Source organism: Clinocottus analis, unplaced genomic scaffold, assembly GCF_023055335.1.
Source record: "Clinocottus analis isolate CAN_PGR_092001 unplaced genomic scaffold, fCliAna1.0.p SCAF_36, whole genome shotgun sequence".
Lineage (NCBI taxonomy): Eukaryota > Metazoa > Chordata > Actinopteri > Perciformes > Cottidae > Clinocottus > Clinocottus analis.
In genome coordinates, this window is record NW_027176109.1 from 493,840 (window position 1) to 512,719 (window position 18,880).

The 18,880-nt window shown below is 40.4% G+C and overlaps 1 protein-coding gene and 1 long non-coding RNA gene across 2 annotated transcripts in view; one reads left to right on the forward strand and one right to left on the reverse strand.

The window, feature by feature from the left end:
- The window catches only part of LOC137799525 (uncharacterized), a 39,583-nt gene that overhangs the window by 6,783 nt on the left and 13,920 nt on the right, over positions 1 to 18,880 (reverse strand). The window contains exon 3 of the long non-coding RNA XR_011079422.1: positions 125 to 204. This is a non-coding gene — a long non-coding RNA (uncharacterized lncRNA). The remainder of the gene's footprint in view (positions 1 to 124; positions 205 to 18,880) is intronic.
- ddc (dopa decarboxylase) lies at positions 1,808 to 17,884 on the forward strand. Its single transcript, XM_068596364.1, has 14 exons — positions 1,808 to 1,891; positions 3,928 to 4,135; positions 4,235 to 4,348; positions 4,443 to 4,562; positions 8,254 to 8,388; positions 8,946 to 9,089; positions 9,645 to 9,711; positions 9,950 to 10,044; positions 11,735 to 11,802; positions 12,835 to 12,911; positions 14,248 to 14,267; positions 14,343 to 14,441; positions 16,389 to 16,490; positions 17,340 to 17,884. Exons 2-14 carry the CDS (start codon positions 3,935 to 3,937, stop codon positions 17,535 to 17,537), a joined length of 1,440 nt encoding a protein of 479 aa, XP_068452465.1. The 5' UTR covers positions 1,808 to 1,891; positions 3,928 to 3,934; the 3' UTR covers positions 17,538 to 17,884.

The following is an 18,880-nucleotide window of genomic DNA, read 5'->3' on the forward strand; positions in this document are numbered from 1 at the left end:
CATTCCTTGTCAGTGTGTGTCCCTTCCTGTCCTGTCATCAACCTGGGCCCGGTCTACTTCTACACCTGCCATCAATCTGCTCATCACGTCTCCTTTGCTCTATACGCACACACACACACCTCACCTGTAGGAAATCTACTCGTCGCCTCCACAGTAAGTCCACCCATCAGGTATTTGCTGTGACTCGAACCACAACTCTGGTGCCTTAGTGTGAAAGGACACACACACACACACACACACACACACACACACACACACACACACACACACAGTGTTACACCCAGTGTGTCAAACAGTAAACACTATCTTACTGTTTTAAAGTCAGCAGTGCCTGATGGTATCAATTTCTTTTGAGCGATGTGCAAGTCTCTGTATTTTTACTGTGCCTTTATGTATTTTATTCTATGCAATGTCTTTTGTATTAGTTGGACATCGAGTCTGTCCTTTATCTTTTCATCTCTCACTGCAGTTGTTTCATCATCTTTTAGGACGGGATATACACTATAAAAAAAAAGATAAATCGCAATTGTTGACCTAATGAACATTTTCAAATTAATCTGACTCAAAATCTGTTAACAAGAAAGTTGACGTACTCTTCCTTTATTTTACCCTACAGAACTTCTCATAAAACCAAAAATTAGGGAATTGTCAATAAAACATGATTAAAAATATAAATAAAAGGAGCTATGAACTTGTTCCTAGGACATGTGACTTGTCCTGTAAAGGAAAAGTCTCCCTTTAATGGTCAAACGCATCCAGAACTTGTTCACCATTGATAGAACAATATACTCGACACCAGGTGGTAAAATCATTAATCAGGACATTTATTTGTTGCAAGGAAGGAGCAGAGACAGAGATGCAATGTCCAAGTCTCCTTAAAGATATAAGATATTAAGATATGATTATGAATTTAACAGTAAAACAGTATTTAAGCAAGAGTGAATTTGTTTTTCTTCCAACTATCTATCACTAACGTAGTGTGAAAATCACCCGAACACATACCTGTTGAAAAAGATTGAAGGAAGACACACCTACATTCACTAAGACACGCCTAGCTTCACTAAGACATGCCTAGCTTCACTAAGACACACCCACCTTCACTAAGACACGCCCACCTTCACTAAGACAAAAGTCCGCCACAGAGCCCTCAGGCACTCCACAATTTGACAAGGCTAAATCCTCAAGGACTTCGCAGGAGAGCACCTCAAAGTCTGTGAGTCCGTAAGGGTGGAGATTGGGATTGCGCCTAAGACAATAAGACACGCCCACCACCAATAAGACACGCCCATGATCGGCAATAACGTCAGTGAGTAGCATGAAGCCACACAAGGACCAGCGCAACTCAGACAAAGGCAACATAATGAAAACAACAACGACAGACAGGACACAGACTAGTGGAAGGGAGGTGTACTTGAAAACTGAAATTTACAACAAAATTATTACTTCAAAAAGCCAATACAGAAATTAGCTTTTTAAACTGGTGAAGCTAATTAGCATTAGCTTCATCCGCAAAATTGAGTATACACAATATTGACCCGTGTTTTTTTTAGCCTCCTTATAATATGCTTCTCTTTGTAGCCAGACTATTTTAATGCCATCTATGATCTGTCTAAGGTGACCACGTGTGCATGTGTGTGTTGAGGCACAGCTCCCGAAACTACTTGTGAGTCAATCAATTCTAGTATTTGCCATGAGTCGCGCTCCCATTGGCTGGCCTCGTCGGGGGTTGATGAGGTGGGGGTGGCTAGTGGCAAGATAAAAGGAGAAAATGTCTCTTGGACAGCTTATACACACACACACACACAAACACACCACGTGCCTGTCTATTCGTTCATTTGTGGATGCTGAACCAGCGGAAAAGGTCCACCATCTGAAGCCCTCACTTTAAAATGTAAGTATGCAGACACACACGCGCACATGCATGCAGACATGTTTAATCCTATTTGAGATCAGGCTAAGGATAACGGCTTCTCAACAAGGGAAAGAGACATGCAGGGTTGAACACTTGTTGAATGGAGACAAGCTTCTGGTGCAGAAGTAATATGTTGTAATATGTACATACGCAACATGTCAGTGTATTATGGGATGTGTTTAAAGCTTTTTGTTAAAGCCTATTTGTTGCAGGACTACTTTCAATACATGGCATGTTCAACAGGCTGATAGGTGGCACTGCGTCTTTCCCTCATTCATTAAGTTATATGTCGATGTCATCGTGAGGCTTTTAATCAGGTTTATGAAATTGTCCTTTGGCAGATTTGCATTGTGAGAGAATGTGTTTATTAAAGATGGTTTTAGAAGTGAAACTGCTTTTTCCTGCCGAGCTTTTTCGGTTTGTGTCGGTCCATAAAATGAAAGGAAACTAAGCTATGATCAGACTGGCTTAATGATGTTCTTAATAGGGTCAAGGGTTCTTACATACGTCTAAAATGTGCAAGCTTATATACAAACTGTGTCAAGGAGCATGGCTGTGTGTGTGTGTGTGTGTTTTTCTGTGCTGCTTTTCTGTATATGAAAACATATTCTTCATTTAAAAATATACATATTCATGGGAAAAGCTGATTAAGACTTGATTAATACGTAAACAACTAGTTTAAATGTGTTCTCATCGTAGAATTAGTTAATATGAGACATAGTTTATCAAGATTAAACTTATTGTTCTTTTGTTGAACTTGTCGATAGTGTATTGTTTTAATGGGCAACAAATGTGGTTTTATTGATATTAAATGCAAATTTAAAAAAAAACTATATTTCCCTCGCCCTTACCATCCCTCACTTATAAAAACTAAACTTGCCCAAGATTCTTCCTAAAGTCAAAACTCCATATTTTTCCTCATCCTGATCTTGTCTTAGTGTAATTTTGCCTAGTTGTGGTACATGAAACTGCCCACAACAGAAACTATGGATTATCATTTTGCTAACAAAGGGCATGCCACCTCCAATCATCTTCTGCACTTATCATTGAATACTAGCCAAAGTTATATCGATGCATTCACTCTGTTTAATTAGTAATCCCCATTACCAAATTACAAGCAGTTAAAAGCACCTTTTTTGCATTTTTCCTGTGTTTTATTTGTACAGAAATATACATTTACATAAATAATGATACTTTTGAGAAACATACGGAGCTGAAAAAGGAACAAGAACATATACAGAAAGGGGGGAAGCTTATGCAAATTTTCAGACCCAGCTTTGGCGTAAAAAAAAAAGGAATTTTTTCATTTTTGAACCGAATGCTGTTTTTTGACTAGAAATCCTTTGGAAACACCCTAAGGCTTCATTTTATTGTGGTTTTCTAGGTCCTAATTTTTCAAAAAATGTGTCTTATTAGTATGTGAGAAATTGGGTAAGGGCCTGAACTAAGGAGTTTGTACCGCTCCGAAAGACAGCTTAGATTATGCTAGATATTCATAGTTATGATCAAAATCTGTGATCTTTTTCAAAATATTTTTTTTTTCACAAATAAATTCTGAAAAAAAAACATGAGAACTCACAGGGGTTCATATGACTACTTGAATTTGAACCCCCATTTAGGGTTTAGGGTTAGGATTAGGATTAAGGGTTAGAATTGGGTTAGAGGGTTAGGGTCTAGGTTTAGGGGTTTAGGGTTGTGTTAGGTTTAGGGTTAAAGGGTTTGGTTAAGGTTGGACTTGGGTTCGAGCGTTTAGGGTCTAGGTTTAGGGTTAGGATTAGAGGGTTAGGGTTTAGGGTTAGGATTTAGGGTTAGGGTTACAATCAACACTTGAAGTGACACGGTAGTACCCGAGGTTATTAACTGGGGTATTATATAACAAGCGAGACTTCATCACAAAGGTGGTTAGTTATTTTAGTCATCAACTCATTCCTATAGGTGAGATGAAAGGTTGCACTTGACTTTTGACTGAAATAAAATCATCAAAAAGTTGAAAGTTGACTGCTTCCGCGTTCCAGCGGTACGATGGACGCGGCAGAGTTTCGGCGCAGAGGGAAGGAGATGGTGGACTATGTGGCCGACTACCTGGAGAACACCGAGCAGCGTCCCGTCTACCCGGACGTAGAACCGGGGTATCTCCGCTCATTGATCCCCCCCGAGGCCCCGCTGCAGCCCGACAGCTACGACGACGTCATCAAAGACGTGGAGAGGGTCATAATGCCGGGGGTGAGGTCATCATACCTTTGTTCATTTGTTGCTGCACACATTGGCGTATTTCAAATTAGTCAGTGTTTGTAATAATTTGCATGTTTCGTCTTGTTCCAGGTCACACACTGGCAAAGTCCTTACTTCTACGCCTACTTTCCAGGCGGTAGCTCTTATCCTGCCATGTTAGCCGACATGCTATGTGCAGCTATTGGCTGCATTGGATTCACCTGGGTAACAAACATGTTGCTGTGTCTCTGTCTGACACTGTATATTATTATTATATGTAGTTCATATTTATGTGTGTGTGTGTGTGTGTGTTTTCAAGGCTGCCAGCCCGGCCTGCACAGAGTTGGAGACAGTGATGCTAGATTGGCTGGGCAAGATGCTAAAGCTACCTGAGCATTTCATAGCCGGGACTCAAGGCCTCGGAGGAGGTGTGATCCAGGTACGTTTCCTTTGTGAGATTTCAAGGCTCCTTACAGAAAAGCTTTCGCTCTTTAGCACTTTACTCTTTTTAGCCCCACGGCGCACCATAATCAGACAAAGAAATAAAAACAGAAGTCCAGTGAGGTTTCCTAAAGGATCTGTAGGAACCACAAGATTGATTTACTTCATTTTAATTGCTGAAATACAGTATAGCCTTGTGGGAAGAGTTTTATTTGAACAGAAAACAGGATTTCAATAAACATAACCCTCCGAGATTCTAGGAGTATGACAGATCCTTGTGGGTAGTATATTAGTACCTGAAAGATATTTTTTCGACTCTGCAGGCTCCCGTGGTCGTTTCATTAAACGCGTCACACGTCTAAAGCAGAAATTTATGCAAATAATAATACCCAGCATGCCCCAGTCCGAGCAGGTTTAGGCATAAAGGTTATAACTTTTCCATTTTTGAACCGAACGACAGTTTTTTTTCCACTAAAACTCCTTGGTGACAGGACAAGGCTTTGTTTCATTTGAGAGTTTATTGCGAGGTTGTTTAACTTTGGGGTTTATACGACTACTCAAACAAACCTCACTAAGCCCTTCTAGTCTCTTTGGCAATGTCAAAGAAAGTGAAGGTTGCAGTTATCAGTTGTGAAGTCCGTTTATGGGTGTGTGGCAGTGTGCAGAAAACTACGAAAGAAAAGATAAGACAGATAGGGTGTCCATGTCAGCTACACACCAGATGTTAGTAAATTATTAAAAAAAATATTTAAATGTCATTAATTCATGCATTTACTTGCATTTGATTTAGCACTTTAAAAACCGTTTATATGGAATGTTTTAATACTGCAATTCGTCATTAATTCAGTAGTTTCTACTAGTTTCAGTTTAGGTAAGTATGTTCTGTGACCTCATCTGAAGTGAAGATTTCCTTTTTTTTAATCATTTACTAGCACTTTATAAATGATCTTATTAATCATCTACAAGTCCTGAGTATTTCATTTACAAATTGTAAATCCATCATTTATAGCCGAATCAAGAAGGAAAAATGTATAACTGTTTATGAATTGCATACTACGGAGTTGCTCATGTGGGAATAATGATTTATGAATGAACTAATCAAGTTTTTATTCAAGCTTCACCAATGCTAAATAGTGTGCACTTATTATAAAGTGCTGCCAAGTTCCCTGGCAGTCAAAGGAGTAATAAAACCAACCCTGCTAACGTTTATACTCTTCTGTGGTTTCAAGTCACAGGCCGACATTTTTTTGGTTTACAGGAACTGTGACTCACTGCCGACGTCCCACCTCAAGACATATTCATCGGCAATTTGTGTACTATTGATTTGTCGTCTGTTTTTCTCTCCCCCTGGTTCACACCGGCTGAAAATTGGCAGGAAATTGCCTTTTCAATATGTCATCCGCAGGCAGACGGAGACGCTGGGGTTGTTTAGTGTGGCGCAAAGCCAACACTAGTTTAGTGAAACGCAGCAGCAGAGGATGCTATCAATGTGTGTGTGAGTGTGTGTGTGTTTATGGGATGGTGGAGCATGAGAGTGCACTCTGATGACAGATCTTTTCATGCCTCTTTTATTGTGACCACCTGAGCGTGAGGGCGGGTTTGCGTCTGTGTATGTGTGTGTGTGTGTGTGTGTGCGTGCGCTCATTGTGCTTTTGTTTTGTCTTGCCACGCTCCTTTTTAAGTGCAGCTTACCAGCTCACTATGGCAACGGATAGGGCTCTTCTCGCTGCAGTGGGGCTAATGAGTGTTGTGACAGCACATTGTAAGACTATTATTATCAACCTTATACTAACACATTTAAAAAAAGACCCTTTTATTGACCTTGGATTTCCCTTTTTTCCCACGTGTGAGTCACCGAGACCTAGATGGCGAAAAAAAACCAACAGTTTGCCTTTTATTGAAATTAATTACAAATGACGCTTGCTGAGTTTAATTGACTAAATATGTAAAACAATTATATTGTGTTGACATTGTACAGCTGCATGAAAATAATGAAGAAAACTTTAATGCATGCATCATGTTGAGCAGAGGATCCTCACCTCTTATCCTTAACCCTTCCAAACCTGAGGTCCTTTTTAAGTCGATTTTCTCAATTTCACATAATTTCTTAAAGTCATCTTTTAAGTTTTTGGAAACCGTGTGCGAAAATCCTCCCTCTCCCATTTTGATACCCAGCATGTCCCATTTAGACAATCTTTCGGCATAAAATATGTAATTTTTCCATTTTTGAACCGAACGACAGTTTTTGGACTGAAACTCCTTCCTAACAGGACAAGTCTTTATTTTATTGTGATTTTTGTTGCAAATTCTGACTCTTTAGGTCCTAATCTTTACAAAAAGGTGTCTTATTGATGCTCCTGGAGGCCTTTTTGAGGAATCTGGCTCATATGCTGGATGCTTTTTCTACCCAGACTTTGCTGAACAAATACATACAATAAACACAAGTATTGGAATTAATTTGGGATTCCTACAACGACTCAAACACAGGGAAAAACACCCACAGCAGTTAAAAGCAATTGCAACAGGTTTCAACACCTCGTTGGGGTCAAGGCGAGCTGGTGGACTGTAAATGAAGGCTACAAGGTTCAAAGTCTAAGGACAGGATGTCCACTCTAAAATGATTATAAGCTTGAGTTTTGCCTTCTCGGGTTGTTTCAAACTGTCCTTGTGTTTGTTTTAGTTCCTTTGAGCAGATAAAGCGGTTTATCACAACAATTTGATGGACCAATTTCGTTTGGTCCCTATAACCTCTTTAAAAAAAAATTAGCTTAATGTAACTGAGGTTGCTCTTTGACACGTCCGTATTGTCCATTGATTGTCCAACAATTTAAACACGTTATTGGCTTTCTTCTGGTAATGCCCGCCGAACACTCAGAAGGCGGGTTCACTTCGTTATGTTGCCTCAGACAATTCTTGCTGCCAGCCTCAGGCAGTGACTCATATTTCTTGCGGTTGAGGTGTCGCGATACTTGTTCATCACTAGCTAACTAGCTAACCTCACTAGCTAACCTTAACTGACCCGGTCACATCCCTGTGCCTACCAGCACATAGCCTCACTAGCTAACCTAAACTGACCCGGTCATGTACCTGTAGCTAGCAGCACATAGCCTCACTAGCTAACCTAAACTGACCCAGTCATGTACCTGTAGCTAGCAGCACATAGCCTCAATAGCTAACCTAAACTGACCCGGTCACGTTCCTGTTAAACAGTTTTCATTTCCTGCTTGAAACATTAACGACCATGAAACATTAACTATTTCTGCGTTATACTTGTTGTGGAAATACCACAAACGTGGGCACATCAAACCACCAAATATACTGATTTAAATAAACAATAACATAAAGCTACAAAAAATGCCGACATCAGTTCATAACTCGATTAAAAATGTTTTTAATGTCATATGCACAAATGACAGTTTTTCGATAGAATAAATATTTTGCTCGGTCCTCCAAACACAGAATTACAATAAACTTAAGGTACATTTTTTTAAAGTTACAAAATATAAAAGATATAACATTATTGCACAAAAATATGATAACAGTAATGCTCATCGTATCTTCATACACTATGCATTGCTACAACATTGCAATTATATTAAAAAAAACAACTATTTGTGTGTTACTTATTTCACATACTATCCAATTACAGATAACATTTAACTTACAAATTCCCTGTAATTCTCCAACAGGGCACCGCCAGTGAGGCGACCCTGATGTCGCTGCTCGCCGCCCGCTGCAAAGCGCTCAAAAGGATTCAGGCCGCCAAGCCCGACATCCCAGAATGTGAATTACGAACCAAACTGGTGGCGTACACCTCTGAGCAAGTAAGCGACAACTATATATATATATATATATATATGTATATATATATATATATATATATATATATATATATATATATATATATATATATATATATATCACGAATGCAAAGGCTGAGTTTTAATGACTTAACTGAGAATTTCTCCTTGGAGATTAATAAAGTACTTTTCATTCATTCATTCAATATCTCAGTCAACAAGGTTAACCAGGTGCCCTCAGTCCCAGTGCTTCTAGTTATTCAGTGATTTAGTGAGACAGAGAGTCAGTCAGGCAGTAGCTCGCTCTGGTCAGGTTTAATACCAGCATGACTCTGTGATTGGGTTAGGACGTCGCCCGAGGGCCACGCAGACCTTTACGGTGGAGAACAGCGTGTTTCTACTGAAGAACCCTTTAGATGTAATCACTGGGTGCGCATGTCTTATGTGTGTGTTTCTTTCTGCTATTGCTGATCAAGGATATAGCATTGAAGCTGCGTAGGTGCAGGCTTTTCTCCCACAAAACATTTTCACCATATAAAATCATTCATTAAAACAACAAGTGTTGCACGTCTTTCCTTAAGGCTCATTCCTCAGTGGAGCGGGCTTCTCTGATCGCAGAAGTGACGATGAGGAAGGTTCCCACAGACGGCACCTATGCCGTCAGAGGAAGCATGCTGAAGAAGATGCTGGAGGAGGACAAAGCGGCCGGACTAGTCCCTTTCTACGTAAGAAAAGACGCTAATCTGCACGCATTAAGCCAACTGTCAGGCATACGAATCAACACCATTTGTAACATGAGATATGATCAATTTTTCCTTTGAGTAATGCAATGAGTAGCATCAGTCACTGTTACTTTACATGTCAATAAGACAACCAATTACACACCTGCTGACTCAAACACAATCCAACAATACGTGTGCACACCCCCGAAGCTTCTGCAGAAGGACAACATCGTTTGTGTTGACCCTAAAGTACGTCAATCTGGTTAAGGACAACACTCCCCGTCTCAGCTGGACCCACAGATCACCATCAGTGGACAATCTCCGGGGTCCAGCAGATTTGAATCATCTGCGTGTATAGAAAGTGACGTCCAGGTCCACGTCTGAATAAACCAATTACATCACGCCATTCGTCACAGCAGCTGCAACGATTGTGAAATTGTATTTTATTGTTTTTTGTTGTCATCCTATCCAATCTTTTCATCTGTGTGAAAATGAAGGACGGCACGGTGTAACAAAAGCATTTTAGGGTGTTAACGATTGTGTTGGTGTGTCTTTCAGTTCTGTGCGACCCTTGGCACCACGCCATCCCTGGCTTTCGATCGCATCACCGAACTGGGGCCCATATGTAAGTCAACTATTGCGTCAGAACACACTTTGTCGTGTCCTATTGGCTTGATTAGCATTACAACACACACTTTTGATGGGCAGCAGGTGTGTGTATGTATTGATCCTCATTGATACAGAGCTAAAAAAATAGCAAACTTCAATGAATACGATTGACGTGTTATGAATATATATGTGTTTGTAGAAATCCATAGTTGGATCATCAGAAATAATTTGTCTGTTTTGTGTGTGTGTTCCAGGTAATGAGGAAAATGTTTGGATGCACATTGACGCAGCTTATGCAGGAAGTGCATTCATCTGTCCTGAATTTCGGCCTTTGTTGAACGGCGTTGAGGTGCGTAAAAACACACAAACGTTCATGTTCACACAGTGCATGAACACTAATACAGAGTTTTGACATGGTTGTATTTTAACCTTGTAGGACGGATTTACACGGTTTAAGTGCAGTCAAAAAAGTGAGCGTCCCCCTGCATTGATGCACGATGCTGCTGAATGGCAAGACTATTTCTGTTTAATTGGTTGTAAAATATCTCTCGTAGCATCTATGAAAGAAAAACACAGACTGCATACTGATTGTATCCAGCTGCTTTTAGTTCTGTTTGAAAACAGCATAACGTTAATGTCAAGGGGGAAACATGCGGGAGCGAGCAATAGGTCAACAATTGGCGTCGGTGCCGGAGCATCAATCTGCCTTTTTTTAGGCTGCCGAGGCAGCTGTTGCTCCCCGAGCTGTGCAGAGACGCAGAGATAAGGACAGAGTAATTTCCTGAGGCAGCGTTAGACCTTTATATATGTGTATCACTGTTTATTAGACACACAATGTCGGTGGGGAGGCAGAGGAAACAGACTCTGCCGTAAAAAGGACCAACTGTTGTCCAGGTATTGGACGTGAACAATGACACATGTTGCTCTTAAAAGGTTGCCGTTTAGTAGTATGTTTTAATGCAACGAGAATCTGATATTTAGGGTTATGCTTTTTTGTATTGGCAGGAGGCATCAATTTGACATTTACAGATAATTGACATTTTTAGATGATGCTCATTTTAGTTACACATATAGAACAAGGGGGAAAATATAGAATAAACCAAAAAGAAACAAAGAACAAAATGAAAATCAATCAACTAAAAGGTGATCTGTTCTCTATTCTACATTCATTTATTTATGAAAATAAAATCAGGTCTATGGGGTTCATTTTTCCCAATATGCCCCCAAAAATGTCCAGTTTGTAGTTGACAGACGCTGTTATCTTCTCCATATTGTAAATGTCCATTGTAATATCCATCCATGTATTCAGAGAGGGACTCTCTTGTGAAGTGGAGAGTCGATTACTAAATTCACAATCCTCACGCAGAAAAAGTTAGAACAATGGTTTTAATATATCATTTTGGTTAAAAATGATATTGGACTCAGACATGACGGAGGAACCAGGTCTTTTAGGATGACGGTGCAGCCCTGCTGAAGGGTTTGGTTGCTAGGATATGTGTGATGGGCGAGCAGGCAACCAGTCCTCCTTTAAACCAGTCAGCATGGCAACTGTCAGCCAGGAGGGAGTCTGTCTCACATTGTCTCTCTGTGCGGTGTTATTGCATTTGTGTAGGCAGAGAAAAAGGATATTACAAGAGATAGCCGACAAACGCTATGAGAACAGATAAGGAAAGGTTTTTTTCCTCCCTTTGAATAAAACCACCGGCCAGGAAAGGGTTATTTTCCACCGTCACGCTCTGTGAGCTGTTTGGCTGGATGTTCCCTCTTTTGCATTTCAAATAAATGGCGTCTGCTTTAGTTCAGATAATGCTGCTGGTGAAAAAGGTTGTCTCTGAATCAGTAATGGTAAATTAAGATGTTTTATTGGAGTGTGTTTTGGCCAAAACACACTTTTCAAGCTGTGCAGATATAACATAAGAAAGCACTTTCATGAAGTGTTATTACATGGACAATGTCTTAGAGCTTGCAAAATAAAATATATATGTTTTGTTTTAATTCTTATTATGACACCGAACACTTCATTATTGTTTCTTTTAAAGTTTGCAGACTCTTTCAACTTCAACCCGCACAAATGGCTTTTAATCAACTTTGACTGCTCTGCAATGTGGTAAGTTATGCATGTCAATATGAGACAGAACTGGTTGTCTCAGTATCAGTGCCCAATAGGAAAACTCTGTCAAGTTGACACAACTTGACATTGAAGTGTCTCAATCATGAAAATGAACAGTTTGAAAAGTTAAAAAACGAGACCTGTCAGCTGGGATCGGCTCCTGCGCCCCCACGACCCCTAAATAGGATAAGCTATGGATCAAGAATGGAATGTTTAAGCTGCATTGTTGATATGAAAATGTTTTGCTCTGGTCCCTTCATTGGTCATGGACAACAGCTGTTGAGAAATTATTTCCTTTTTTCATCCATGTTCTCATTGGAACCAGCAACTTTCTGTTCACAAGGTCCTCACTCTAAGATTACATGTTAATGAATTATGCATGGTATGGGATAATTTATGATATTTTCAATATTTTGTAATTCAATATTTACCAATTTACCTCAGAGGCTCTCATGGTCCCATGGAATAACAATAAATAGTCAATTTAAATATGAATCTACAATCTTTTGCACAGTAAAAATAGAGCTACACCTCCCCGATGCCCATTTTGTCAGCATTAAATAAAACTAGACTGTTTCAAACCTCAAATGTTGTCAAACCCTTTTTCCATCACCTCTGCTGCTGCTAGCTCCCCGCTGTAGCAAGCCAACGCTGCTGCTAGCTCCCCGCTGTAGAAAGGTAGCGCTGCTGCTAGCTACCCGCTAGCTGATGCTGCTGCCCGCATCCCAGCTGCCCGAGTCGGCCGTCGAGTCGGGGCTGGTCCCGCTACCTTTGGTTATTGTCGGAGAGCTAACAGAAAGCAAATGTAGAACTAGCGAAAAGATAGCGGAGAACGAGCATCAACGTTAGCTGGCTACAGCGGGGAGCTAGCGGAGACACCCACCGAAGGTAGTAGCAGCTTGTAACTAGCTTTTATAATATAAGGCGTGAAGATTTTTTCATTAACACCTATTAACTATTGATTTCATTGCCTCGGATGAAGTGTGGTCTTTGCAATGAGTGTGAATCTGAGTCCGATCTAATCCGCAGGGTGAAGAAGAGAGAGGACATGATCGGAGCCTTCAAGGTGGACCCGCTTTACCTGAAACACGAAAACCAGGAGTCAGGTCGAGTCCTTTCACTTGTTATGAGTATTTCAAGCCGTGATCACAGATCAGGTCTTCTGCATAACAGTGGCGAAAAGGAACACTTGTAACCTTGTTTACTGTTCACATTGTGAGGAAGGTGGTTATTGTGCTCATTTGAGCCAAAATACACACATATCCAATTCAACAATGACTACTGAAGCGGGACACCAAGGTCTCACAACGCAGTGTAGTGTAGCCTAAAGCAGATAAACACCGGCATCAAGATGCATGTGTGACAGTTAGACAGGTGTGTGTGTGTGTGTGTGTGTGTGTGTGTGTGTGTGTGTGTGTGTGTGTGCGTGCGTCTATCTATGTTTGTGAGGACTTGTGAGTTTTAGAGCTTGAGAGGGAAGATTTATTTTAGATTTGTCTATAGGGCATGCAAATGATAATAATAATAATCATAACAATAATAAGCATTATTCTTATTTTCCTTATTTCTGTATGTATTAGTGGCTAGTATGAAAATAATAACAATCACTATTTTTTATCAATAATGTTAAATAAAAAAAATTGCAATACAAATGTGAGCTGCCATCGCTGCTCTCCGGTCTAGTTTGAAGTGCCCGTTAGCATCACAGCTAGCACTAACGCTAGCGTTAAGCAGCCCGAGGAGACGCTTCCTGCACATACGCAGAGCGGCTCGGGCAGCTGTGGCAAATTATGGACTGACACACCCCATTAACATCATGGAAATCAGCATCAAGATCAATCATCAAAATGAAGATGAATCCCACTTCACTTTATAAAAAAATCGTATGTGTTCGCATCTGCTGCAACAGTGTGTTCTGGTGCACATGCAGCTGGGCCCAGAGCCGCCCTATAATTTGTCTGACAGACAAGCAGACGGAGAGAAAGACAAACAGCTATACCTCCCACCAAACTGAGGTGCCTTGCGAAAGCCTTTTCGCTCACACAATCTGGACTCTTCAAACTAATTAGAGGTTATTAGCACCAGCTAACGCAGGGCCCACTCTGTAGGGATGAGATGTCTGCATTCAGTGTGTGGACTGACAGCGCTGTGATCAGGGAGAAACTGTGTAGTGTCGTGCGTGGGCGTAATGACAGCAGCACCTGCACAGTAAAAGGTAATCCCAAATCCAAAATAGCTTCACAAATAGATAATGCTACGAAGCTATTAATGTTCAATGTCAGGGCGTTGCTGATTCGGCTTCATCGGTGAAGGTTCTGTTTTACTTTCTGTCGTCAGTATGATGATCCAATGACGAGAATGCAGACTGACCCTAGAACAGCTTGATGATGAAGTGTACATAAATATTTTTACTGAATCCTGAACTGTTTCTTCTGTCAACAGGGCTGATCACAGATTATAGGGTAAGATGAATTAATGTTTGCTAGTGATCAAATAATCCCAGTTGGCTTTAACCGCTCTCCTACTCTGTCCTGAAGCATTGGCAGATTGCACTGGGAAGGAGGTTTCGCTCACTAAAGATGTGGTTCGTCTTCCGTTTGTATGGACTCCAAGGCCTGCAGGCTCATATACGCAAGGTAGGAGAGCACCTGAATGATCCTCCCATGCATCTTTGCCCTTCATTTGGTGGCATCCATATAGCGGTGTGGTTGCCGGTGTTGCAACCAACTGATTACCCCTCTGCTCATCTCACCCCTTCCCGAGACTGTGGCAACAAGAGCCGCTGAGTGCTACGCCAGAAGCCATCCTAATAATTATAACAATAACACTTCTGGCCTGTGGCAAGCGATGTCACTGTTTGGCACTCAGAGGCTCACGTTACCAACACAAGTGTGTGCCCAAGAACTACGGGTGGCCTTCGGGGAGTCAAATGGGAATCGTTAGGTTTTCGACTTTGGAGAAACGGCGGCGCAACGCGAAGGAGTCGGTGAAGAAGACCCGCTCTCTATGAAGATATGAAGCTCTAAATAGAGGCTACAGAACTAAATTGATCTCTAAAATGCTTCACAATACCCCTTTGAATTTCAGACTCAAATTTGAGTAGTGTGTGGCGTTGATTGACGACCTTTATGATAGTATTTATGCATCTCTAGCCAGTGCTTGTTAATGGTATAAAGGGTTGTTTGTATGCATGTAATGGTTTTAATGATACGTCAGAAGACAAAGCAGTATAGTGCTTCATTGTGTCCCGAGGAGAGTGAAATGGGAAACGGAGAATTTTTTTATGAGCAATATTAAAAAGGTGATATTCCTGTGGTGTTAGTACCTTAATCAAAATCCTCCTTTATGTACGTTATAAATGACAGGGATTAGCGCGATGCTCGCAGTGGTTAGCGGTCTCGTTCCCAGTCGCTCCCAAAGGAAATAGAAAACTCCCATATAACTGGTCTTCGTGGTAAATGCCATCTCCGCCTTCCCTCCCCCTGCACGCCTCACCCCTCCTAATCCTTCTTAGCACTAAGGTCCGTCCACTGAACTCATCTCTGCCTCCATCAGCATATCCTGTCAGTCACATGTGTCTGGTCTGCATCTCCTTTTTTAGAGCAACATTTTCCAACATCCCCCCGCCTCGTATTCCTCTTCCTCCCTCCAGTCTGCCCTTGTCAATCAAATAAGCCTGTTTTGTGTTTACTCTCCATTTGTAATGAAGCGGCAGAAGCAGCAGTGGACCCTGTGGCCATGCTGTACATCTGTCCTCTAGATGAGATGGAGGAGTTTGAGCCCTGTTTTCGCTCCTTTTTAATTGTTTAATCTCGTCGGGTCGGACATTACGTTCAAATGGAAAAACAGCATGTGAGATGTACCAATTGTGAGCTTATTCTTTTCCAGGAAAACTTTTTAAATTCTACTGTCTTTTTATTCCCTTTACAAACTCAAATGAATTATCCTCCCATGAGGTAATCATCCTGTAAAATATAATCCTGTTAAATGCCTAGAATACGGTAATCATCCCATCAGACAATGAGGTCATTATAGAGTATATTGGCTTGTAAACACCTCTGAGTTGATGATGAATTACTGGCTGGGAATTAGTTAACAAGGTGATGGTGGTCAACCAGGCGGTCTCTCAGGTCCAGTGTTTCGGCCTCATTAGGAAAAGTGGATTTAAAGTTGGTCCATATAATTGTGATCAGATGCAATGATGCACGTTCAGGGCTTCACGATACATTCAACGTCCAGGTTGGCTATTTGATCATGAGATTAATGTATTAGTCCCAGTTTGTTTGTCACTTACATTTCCTGGGAACAGATTTCATGGTTGCAGAGTCTTGATTTTGAACTTTTCCTTCTCGGCAGTGCTTTCTTTCCCACGATGTGTACTATCCCTGAACATGCTCCATTAATATAATGTGTTCTGTCATCAATGCTTACAGATGGTTGCATTTAATTCATAGGCTCACAGCACTGTGCCGTGTAATGAAACAGCACTGCCACCTAGTGAGCATCTCACAAAGTATATGAGCAGTGGAAATGTACTTTCATCGACCTACACAGTACCTTGTATTTATGTCTTGTCTTTGCAGCAAGTGGCCTTGGCCAAAGAATTTGAGAGTTTCGTGCGAGCGGACAAGAGGTTCGAGATCTGTGCCGAGGTCATCATGGGACTGGTTTGCTTCAGACTCAAGGTAACGACATCCAACGTTAAAGGACCACAATGTGACGCACACACAGATCTCACATTAAAGTACAGTTTACATTGGAAGAGGAAAGCTGAGGTCTATAGTTCATTTTATTAATAATGTTTGTCATAGGATGAAATAGTGTGAGTCATTTCCCTTTATTTAAATCCTAAAATGAATGGTGTGGTGAGAATAAATTACTCAGCTCATTCCTAAACACGGGTAACAACAGTTCTGGGTGGACACAGAACTATCACACTGTGCCAGTTATTTACTGTAATTTAGCTAGTATATATTGTTGTTTCTTTACAATAAGTTACTTGTCAATGGCTGCCAGTTATTTTTTGCAATGTAGCTGCAAGTTATATATACTGCGTTTAAAAAAAGAAGAAAGTAAATTACTTAATTACTTGTCAATGGCTGACAGTTATTTTCTGTAACTTAGTTGCTACATACTGTCTTTTTTTTACAGTAAGTTACTTGTCAATGGCTGTTAGTTATTTACTATAATTACCTGCTTGTTATATATACTGTTTGTTTTTTTTAGAAAAAAAAAGGTAAATTACTTGTTGATGGCTGCTAGTTATTTACTGTTATTAAGCTGCTAGATATATACTGTTTTTTTTTTTACAGTAAGTTACTGGTTGCCAGTTATTTACTGTAATTAAGCTACTCAATATATACTGTTTTTTTATAAGGTATGTTACTTGTCAATGGCTGTCATTTAATAATTGTGAATTTTACAGTGCACTTCTCAGTGTAGAGAACACTATACAGTGTGCCGTGACCAACAACCTCGTGATCCTGTCTGTTAATCTAAACAATGTGAAGTTTTTTTGTCTTGTTTCCTCTCAGGGCTCCAATGATTTGAACCAGCTCCTGCTGAAAAGGATCACCCAGCACAGAGAGATCCACTTGGTGCCTTGCCAGCTCTCTGGCCTCTTTGTCCTGCGCTTCGCCATCTGCTCGCGCAGGACCGACTCTAAACACATCCAGCATGCATGGCGGCACATCACGCAGCTGTCCTGTGAGCTTTTGCAAGAGAATCATTGACCTGGGAGGTTGGAGAAGGGGGCCGTCCACCCAAATGCCAAAAGTAGGACCGATGTGAGGACGCAAACACAGAGGTCCATGTCGCAGATGTCATTAAAGGGAATGAACGAGCAGTGAGGAAGCTTTCTGACTGCTGCAGCCATGTTATCTAGTCTAGGAAGCAGCCGCCAGCATCTCGTTAGGTTAATAAAGTGGTTCTCAAACTGTTGGGCGTAGAGGTATTACAGGTGTTTTTTTTTTCCAAAGTGGGGCGTGACAAAAAAGGTTTGAGAACCTCTGGGGAGATGCGTTTGAAAATGACTTGTTATGAAACATAAAAGAGAATATATATATATATATATATATATATATATATATATATATATATATATATATGACTATTTGAGAAATTGTTCTCTTGATTCTTGTTGTTCCTACTTCGCACTTACGGTTGAAATGCACTTATTGTAAGTCGCTTTGGATAAAAGCGTCAGCTAAATGACATGTAATGTAATGTATTATATATTACATATTTATCAACTTCCCTTGACTTTTGCTCTTATCACACACATTTTAAATGGTATCTTATTGTCCTCATTGTCATGCAACGCGGACCTGTCTGTTCTGTCTATGCCGCTTCTGTGTCTTCTGCAAAAAGGAAACAAAACAAGTGTGTTGGTTTGTGGTGAATTTATTGCAGTGTGTGTGTGTCAATGACTTTTTGAGTCAATAGGTGTTGTTCTCCGAGTTGGTGCTCAATGGGGCGTCAGAGTCTGAAGTTAAAGAATTTAAACATTGCTCCTACGAATAAGGCAAAACCCTTGTGCATTAATTAGGGTTAGTCATTAGCTGAATTAGTTATAGTTAATATATAACGGGCAAGGCAAGGGCCGATCATATTTTTGGATACTGAATTACGGTAAAGTCACATTGTGTTTTAAGTATTTCCCAAAACTGTACACAAGACAATCGCTCTTTCACTGTAAATCCATCGCATGAGAAGGAAATGTTTCTGCTTTTGGGATCCATTTACACCATTTACTTCTCGGCTGAGCTTATTCTAAATCAGTTTATGAGTGACGCAGTCTTAACATAATCACCCTATAGAGTCTAATTATGTTTCTTTGTTCAGAGAGAAATTAATAATCAAATAGAGTTTAAAAAGTTGCGCGAGTGGTGCATATATGAGATATTGTCTAAATGCACGAGATTATTCCAGTACACGTGTCCCAGAAGGATCAGTCGCTCATCGCCAGTATGTTTACCCCAAAGCCTTAACTTCTAAATAAATATATATATATATATATATATATATATATATATATATATATATATATATATATATATATATATATATATATGTT

Bases quoted from the DNA above. Each gene is read 5' to 3' on its own strand.
- ddc (XM_068596364.1), top strand. From the start codon at position 3,935: ATGGACGCGGCAGAGTTTCGGCGCAGAGGGAAGGAGATGGTGGACTAT. The intron at 9,090-9,644 runs GTAAGAAAAGAC...TGTGTCTTTCAG, and splicing joins CCGGACTAGTCCCTTTCTAC to TTCTGTGCGACCCTTGGCAC. The intron at 14,442-16,388 runs GTAGGAGAGCAC...TTGTCTTTGCAG, and splicing joins TGCAGGCTCATATACGCAAG to CAAGTGGCCTTGGCCAAAGA.